The 8,465-nt window shown below is 41.5% G+C and overlaps 1 protein-coding gene across 1 annotated transcript in view; it reads right to left on the bottom strand.

The window, feature by feature from the left end:
* The window catches only part of doc2g (double C2-like domains, gamma), a 25,897-nt gene extending 21,519 nt beyond the window's left edge, over nucleotides 1–4,378 (bottom strand). Inside the window, exons 1-4 of the mRNA XM_020602098.1 lie at nucleotides 4,273–4,378; nucleotides 1,360–1,765; nucleotides 837–916; nucleotides 191–265 (exon numbers count right to left, since the gene is read on the bottom strand). Of these exons, the coding sequence (XP_020457754.1) occupies nucleotides 191–265; nucleotides 837–916; nucleotides 1,360–1,747 (543 nt within the window). The 5' untranslated portion in view covers nucleotides 1,748–1,765; nucleotides 4,273–4,378. The remainder of the gene's footprint in view (nucleotides 1–190; nucleotides 266–836; nucleotides 917–1,359; nucleotides 1,766–4,272) is intronic.
* Between the last annotated feature and the right edge of the window lie 4,087 nt (nucleotides 4,379–8,465).

The following is an 8,465-nucleotide window of genomic DNA, read 5'->3' as shown; positions in this document are numbered from 1 at the left end:
AAACAAGGTTATTATATAGAAAAACTAAATTAACAGATTTTTGTTTTTTCACTCTTCTCAATAAATGATCTTATTCTGCCACAAGTTTCTGTGTGATGTGGGACTTCATGAGGGAGTGTCAGCATGTGGGATGGCCCAGTGTGGTAGCATAATACGTTAACTGCCAGTGAGGTGAGGCTGGAGCAGTGACCTTGCTAGCCCCGGGAAGAAGATGAAGTTTGACGTATGGATCGGCCAGCCCATTGGAGTCCATGGCTTTCAGTCCCTGTGGGTAGAAGCAGATACCCACACACAGACACACACACATACTGTAGTGTCAGAGGTGATGTCATCACGCCCTCAAGCACATCACACAACTGACAAGGTCAGAACAAGACCGTGAACATGACAGAGCTCCTCTACTGCAGTTACATCTCAGTAGTGCTTCTGGGTGTTTTTTTACATGCCACAATTTTTTTACCTTCTTGAGCTTCTTTGTGTTGTCCTCAAGGGAACAGTTCAATGGGACTTACATAATTAAGATCATGTGCCATTATAAAATAAGTCAAACTAGACTTGTGTCCTTCTAAAAAAGGCTAAACCAAATATGTCTGCCACAGCAGCGGAGCAGTGTTATCCAACATCTTATATAGTGCTATGAGATGATTTTATCTCAAACTAACAAGTTGCAGAAAGTCTGTGTCAAGCACGTTACTTTAAAAAGGTGGAGAGAAACCAGCGTGGTGTCATGTGCAAGCATTACATGAGAACTGTTTTCACTGGGTCTTCAAGGAGGATTATGCAACCACACACACACGCAAACACAGACATGAAGAAGACACTGAAATTGTGTGTACCTTTGCCTTGTGAATAGTACAGTGAAGACAGTTATTCTCCTGATCAAAGAGCAGGCTGAACTCCAGCGTTCCCAAGTAGGCTGAAAACAAACCAAACCATGGCAATTACTGCCAGTAAGTGGACAAACACACACTGTCACAAACATACTCAAAAGCTCTGAGTCATATTTGTAGCAGATGGCTGCTTACAAACACAGAGCTTCCTAATATGAATTGATTTGTCTTGTTTGATTACTGTTGGAGAATGAGCAAAAACTTTCAGGCTGAGTTCCACTATCGCAGCGTTGTCTCATAAATCATCTGAAGCACAGTGTCAGAAAAAGTGGGAGTGAATACTTTTTGAAAAATGCTTGTCTCCACAATTACTCTGCAAGCATGTGCTGAGCACATTCAGAAGCTCATTGATTAAAAAAAAATTATCAAAGATGGTTCCCCAAGTGTGCAGAATTGGCTGTGTTGTTTTGTGCTACTGTATATAGCTCAGGTACAAACACAAATTTGCCCCCCCACACACAAAACTCACTGTCTTCGTCATCAGAGTCGAACACCTCCTCCTTGTCTCCATCATTGTCCCCCCTTTTCTCCCCATCCTTGTAGCCAACCCCCGTCTCCCCATTGAAAGTCTCCTCTTTGAGGATCTTCTTTTCCCTCGGAGGTGGTGGCGTGCAGGGATAGTCATGGAAACGTGGGAAGAAGTCTGAGATCTGTGGAATGGGGAGTATGGGGCCTGGGCACACGTTGATGGCAAAGTGCTCCTGCATAGAGATCTTGACTGGCGAGGGAGGGGCCAGAGCAGTGGAATGGGATGTCGCAGAGGGGGAGGAGGCAGATGAGGAAGGGGTGGATGTAGATGAAGGGGGGATAGCCAGGTGGGAGGTGGAGGGGGGCGGCGGGGGTTTGGAAACGCTCATGTGGACTGTCGAACGAGACTGTGGGGAGAAAATGAAAAGGTGAAATGGAGGGAGACAGAAATGATTAAGGTGAGAAAGACAGAGAACAAGCACAGACCAGAGCAGAGGGGAGGAACAAGAGACTCAAAACTAGATGAGAAGAACAAAACAACACAATCATATCCACTGCCTCCTCTGAGGACTTTATACTTGCTGTGAGTTTGTACAGCAGCTGCATCCATCCATTATCTATACCGCTTATTCCTGATTAGGGTCCTGGAGCCAATCCCTGCTGACATTGTGTGAGAGGTGGGGTCCACCCTGGACATGTCACCAGGCTACCACAGGGCTGACATGTGGACAAATAGCCACACACACTCACACTGGCAATTTGGAGTTACCAATCAACCTAAGCTGCATGTCTTTGGACTGTGGGATGAAGCCAGAATGGGAGAGAACACACACAGGCACAGGGAGAGCATGCAAACTCTGCACAGAAAGGACCCGGGTCAGCCCGGCCTCGAACACGGAACCTTCTTGCTGTGAGGCGACAGCTCTAACCACCGCTCCACTATGCCGCCCCACAGCAGCAACAGCAGCAGGGGTTGATTCTATTTAAGGCCAGTCAACAGTGGCAGTATTCTGAAATTCACAACACTTCCGAAACCTCCTGGAGAAAACTAAAAATATGTTTGTTTTCATCCGCTGATGCAATCCTGACTTCTCAAAAGCCAAAATAGAATTTTCCAGAACCTGTGGCACTTCAAGTGTGACTCACACATTGTGCCAGCACACCGAGTCCGTGCACTTGCTGAATATTCAAATGTAGTGCTGTAAAGTACAAACCAGTGATGTCACTTGTGTATCTGCACCCCACTCTAATCCTCGCCTTATCTCCCTCTTTCACTCCTCTCTCTCATCTGCTAGTCGCCTGAGCAATATTTACATAATACTGGTTAAAGCCGTTCTCAGTCCTTAGCATATTTGTCGCTAAATGTAGTGTAATAATTGTTACCAAACTCCAACCTCGTTAATCCAAATGTCATAATTTCTTATTTTCCTTACAGTGAAGAGTGGAGAGATGCTGGAGATACTGTTTTCTCTTACGCACTCCCACAGTGCTGCTGTGTCTGTACTATTTCAATAACTGACTTGATTTTCAGGCAGAAAAGTGGCCATGTTTTCTTTGTTTACTGGCACTGACCCAGATGAAACTGTTAAAGGCAGTCACTGGTTACAAACAAGTAACTTCATCCAATCACCACTAAAGAATGTTACAAAGGTAGGTCGTTTGAGGATGCAGGCTTTTCACGTCTCAATTCCCTGTATATTGCTTATGTCCACCGCGCTGCTGTTTGTTAATGTCATCTTGCAGCCAAGATATTTTTCCCCAAATGCAATTATTTTACTTTTTTAGTTTCTGACGGCTGCATTTGTTATGTGAATGCAAATAATTAGCCTATTTGCTTTATTAATGGTCTTGTTTTGCTTTGAAATGTAACTCTAGGGCTGGTGACTGTAGGCAGCGGCTAATTAATATTTTTTAAATGGTTAATCTATTACTTCCCCCCCCCCAAATAAACTAGTTAAGTGTTGATTGTATAAAATATTAAAAAATAGTGAAGCATGCTTGGCAATATGAAAGTGGTCTTTCATATTGCTTTTGTCTAAAATTAGCTGAATTTTGCTTGACAAATAGGTTAAACAATGAACAGATTATCAAAATTGTTGCAATTAGTTACTTTCTGAGGCTTTACTTTGTAGCACTTAATCCAGTATGAGCTGCCTTTGCACTCGAAAACAGTAATTTAGATAAATTGCTTCAGATATTAAATGGTATTTTTCAAGATGTGCCACAAAAGATCTTATATGTCTTATATGTCTGTATGTTACTATGTATGTGTGCATGTTGCCAAAATGTCTCAGTTACATGTTATAGCCACACTAAAATTAGCCACAGTACAAAATGTGTACTAATGTGATTCTTCTTTGTAGGTGAATAATAAAATATTACTTTCATTTTAATTGAATCTGTATTACTCAGCTTTAATAAAGCATATAAATGGTCTCTTACGGTGTGTACACTCACACAGTCACGTGACTATATATTGAATATTCTAAGTTAATCTTTTAATTTAGTGATCTAACAATTTATCTCATTCATATCCAAGCAGAACAAGACTTCACTCTGTTGCATTTCCTAGAGCAAATCCAACCTTCCTCATGTGAAGTTCCAGTACTTAAACAGACTCACAACTAGGTGTGCATAAAGACCCTGCACACAGATAAAAACCCCTCAATCTGCCTGTTCAAATCTAGAATACCTATACTCATTCAGCCGTTCATAATGCTCTTATGTAACAACACTGAAATTCACTGCTTGGGTATCCACATACAGATGACCACTTGCAGCATGTTCCTCACAAACTCCAATTGCTCTCACTCTGCTTACATGCAAAGACACACAAATGCCAGCTCATGTGCACACACACACACACACTCTCTTTCACACATATGCACAAATACAGTCATCCACAAACACTTACCCAGGGACAGTCTTCATCTGTGCCAGCACTCCATCTTGCCTGCTCTCACATCCTCTTTCTCTCACACACTGAGGAGCATGCAGACCAGCGCTGAGTCAATATGTCCCTCTGTACTCTCTCTCTCTCTCTCTTCATCATTTACTCTCCTCCTCTCCTCTCCTCTGTCCCTCCCTCTTTCACTTCCCCTTCAGTAGTGACGTCTCCAGCTAAAATCCTCATCAGTCGTTAGAAGACTGTGCACATAGTTTTGTCACTCACTTTCACAGCAGTGGGGTGATTTTAGGAAGCCCGGGAAAAATGGGCAGTGAGTGTGCATGTGTTTTGGTAGGGAATGAGGTGTGCAGATTGAGGAAGAGTGACAGGGAAGCAAAATAAGACGGACGGATGAGGACACAACACAACATCCTACAGGCACACAGACAAACACAAAGAGACACTAGCAAAAACAAACGCACAGGGAGGCAGACACATACAGTATACAGTAGAAGCCTGTGGAAACACTGAACATACACAATATTGCCCTGGGATGAAGAGAAAAATCCACCCACTGAAGGACAGAGAAAGGAAATTAAATTCAACATGTTGACTGAGCTGAACAAAGGCACTGCCAGCCAGACAATCACAGTGCCAGATTACTTTGTGCTGGCTATGACTATGGCCAATATCAGCCAAGCATACGTGTGTGTGTGTTTGTTTTGTTTGTAGGCATCCAACTGTTGCAGACCTCCTAGTAACAGCTGACACTTGTCATAGTAATCGTGTGAGTCAAAGACAACAACACATCAATAACAGTGGACCTGTGCAGAGTGACGCAGCACTAAATTACTGGTGGAGAGAAAAAGTGAACAGATGAGAAGAATAAGGTATGGATGCATGGATACAGGAGTTTAAAAAGGAAATATATACGCCAGTCTGTAAATGTTTTGCTTGGACCTTCAGGACCTCCAACTGGACCTCATCCACCTGTGTGTGGTTTGGTCCAGCAACCAAACACAAAAGGAACAGACTGCAATGGACAGTCAGGACTGCAGAAAGAATCATCGGTACCAATCTGCTCTTCACGCAGCACCTGTACACCTTGTGGACACAAGCTGTTTGAATTCCTGCCCTCTGGACGGCGCTACAGAGCCATGTAAACCAAAACAAACAGGCAAGTACAGTTTTCCACCCAGTGCCACCAATTTTATTACAGAAACAGTTAATCCACGTATGTCTATATAATGAGATAATAGCAACCACCCGCAGTGCAGTAATTTGTAATCATAACCATTGTTTTCTTTCACATGTATATTATAACTGGATTTTTGTTGCCATTGTACTGAAGTCAGATTCCTTGGTCAATAAAGCTGCTTCAGATTTAAAACCTACAGTATTTAACATTGTTTTATCATCTTACTACATTGCAACTTTTCAGATTTTAGGAGAATTGTTTAGAAAACTGATTTTGATCTGATGATGCATTACAGTGAAAAGTTTTTAAAATCGGATTGGTGTTGATGTTGTATGCAGCACTACTTCTCCAGCATCCCAAATAAGTCGTTTTCCTATGTCTGTTTACTTAGTTTATTTGGTCATATGTACGTTTATTTATTAAGTAATTTAAACAAGCTGCTGTCTGTGGGTTACAACCTAAGGGTCACTACTCATCATAAAAATTTTTTAAACAAGAACAGAGAGGAAAGACTCCTGCAGCATCACTCTGCACAAGTCTAACAACAATAACAACGGTAATAATTGAGCACAGATGAGCTGAAAACATCGTCTTAGAGCAGGAGAGCTCTTCTGATTACAGCACAAGGCAGAGAACACAAAAACATAAGCACATGACACTTTAAATGAATCAACACTGGTTGAAAAAGAGTGCTAATTAATAACCACCTAATTTTCCATGGTTGAAAAGTAAAAAATGAACAAAAACAAACCTGGTGAATTAAATTAGTCATCAGCAGGTAAATACATATGGATGTAGGCACTCATCCATTTGTAAACACTGATTTAGTTTGGGTATCTCATTACTATCAGCGTTCCCTCATCAATATTGCATTAATAGACCATTACACTGTATATTGGCTAAAAGAAAAATGAATGTTCAGTCTACCAATGTGAAACTACCTATCTATAAATAGGTGCTTTAGACATGGGCCACATGTTTTAAGTGGCTTGTAATTAATGCAGAAATGCTCATGAAGTAGAAACACTAAATGACGGGATATCTGAGTTCTTGTTACGTGGATAAAACATGACAGCATCCTTTCATGGCCTTCATGGTGTTGATTTATATAGAGCTACTGTACTTGAGCCTTTAGTGAACATGAAAAAGCATGTGTGGATAAGTGAGCACTTACTTCACCCACAGCCACAGTTATGAGCCAGCTACAGAGCTCTCACAGCTGACCTACCGACCACCGAAACTCTCAAACGCTCTCCATGTGGCTGGGGACCCAAGAGAGACACTGTACTCTACCAGGAGGACTCTTACAGCACAGTCTCCATACAGCGAGTACCACAGCTGGAAGCTGGCGCCACTGCTGAAGTGTTTTAAATGCAGTGCCACTAAAAGACACTAGATGCCGGCTCCAATTAACTTCTCACTAGAAATACTAAGCTTTTTGTTTGTTTGTTTGTTTGTCTTCAGTCACTTCATATGGGTCTTTTATAAATAAATGATAACTTTGGAAGTTACTGGTCCATTAATAAGGCCTTATGGGCACTGCTTTATAGCTGTGACTGATAATTCATCCACCTGCTGCCTTCCAGCTTCAAGACTTATACCAAGTCAGACTTCCAGCTTCTGTTTACATAAGCATATTTTTTCTCCACACAGCCAGTTCTGTGCCTGAGCACAGATATTTCATTACAATGCTGTCACACAATGTTATGTTAAGTTTAATGTTACTCAGTAGCTAACTGAGATCATCTTGGCATTAAATCAGTTTATAAAATACACTTATGGTATATGGTCCACCAGCTAGCTGGCTAATTAGATAGCCTAGCTGAATCTGTCTCTCTTGCACAGATGACATTTTTAGTGTTTTTATACATTAAGTGAAGTAAATATTGTTGTGGTCCAAAACAACTTTATAACCCCATTCAGACAGATACCCGGTGAATTTAAAGGTTACATGTAGCCGTGCAGCAGCGGTTGCATTTTTCGCGTTCATACATAGAGTTGCTGTGCACAAAATTCCCAAAGAAGCTTTGTTCAAACATTGCAGGACCTGGTGCATGTTTGAAAGGTGCTTATGTCTTAACAATCAGCAAGTAGTTGAAAGAACTTGGCATTATATGACATAACCTTTTGTAATTTGGTAGGTAGCAGGAGGGCCAAGTGACCAGTTTTCAGTAAGCTCCTGTTTTTTTTCTGAGGTAACAAGCAAAGATCCTGGTGCCGAACAGGAAAGATAGTGCTCACCAAAAGCCATAACTCTGGGCTTCAAGCCAACAGGTGAATTCACGCCTCAATGTCCTTTTCATGTAAACACAATTCTCTGCTATATTCCTATGCCACAAATTATAACTCATCCTTGTACTTCCACCCTGCCAAAGTAACAGGAACGGTGCCCTTTAATGAAGCTGGATGCTCCATATTATTATACATGTAATATCTGAATGTGAAGGATGACAACATCATAACTTCAGGATGAAAATGCATTGAGTGAAGTAATACCTGCATTCAACAGGCACAGGTGCTGGCCATTCACAGTGACACCAAGCCATATGAATTTGTCTGGTTTGCTATGGGCAAGTCTGACACAGGAACATAATCAATTATGCTTGAAGAATGAAGTCTGGACAATAGTGCGGTAGTATTGATCCTTCAGGGGTAAATATTAGATAGTCTGTCAGATGGATCAGTGGCATTGAGCCATAAAGTGACACAAGTCAGTAAATAGCAGCATCAAAGGAAACTATACATTATCACTGAGTATTTTCTGTATTACCCACCCAGGAGAGTAGAGTCTGATGATGACGTGTACTGTATGCAGAAATACAGTAGAACTGAAAGCACAGGGTTGTGCAAATAGCAATGCTTGTTCATTTTTTAAAAGCGCCGTCTTACAGTAATGACAAAACTAAAATGCTTGACCAAAACCAAAAATTCACCCCTGACCATCAGCAATGCATCCCCCAGCCTGTCAGCTTGATTTAAGCACCCACAATGCTTAGGAGCACAATATAAATACTAAACATCT

Source organism: Monopterus albus, unplaced genomic scaffold (assembly GCF_001952655.1).
Source record: "Monopterus albus unplaced genomic scaffold, M_albus_1.0 scaffold54.1, whole genome shotgun sequence".
Taxonomy (NCBI): Eukaryota; Metazoa; Chordata; class Actinopteri; order Synbranchiformes; family Synbranchidae; genus Monopterus; species Monopterus albus.
This window is presented reverse-complemented; position numbering and strand designations above follow the sequence as displayed.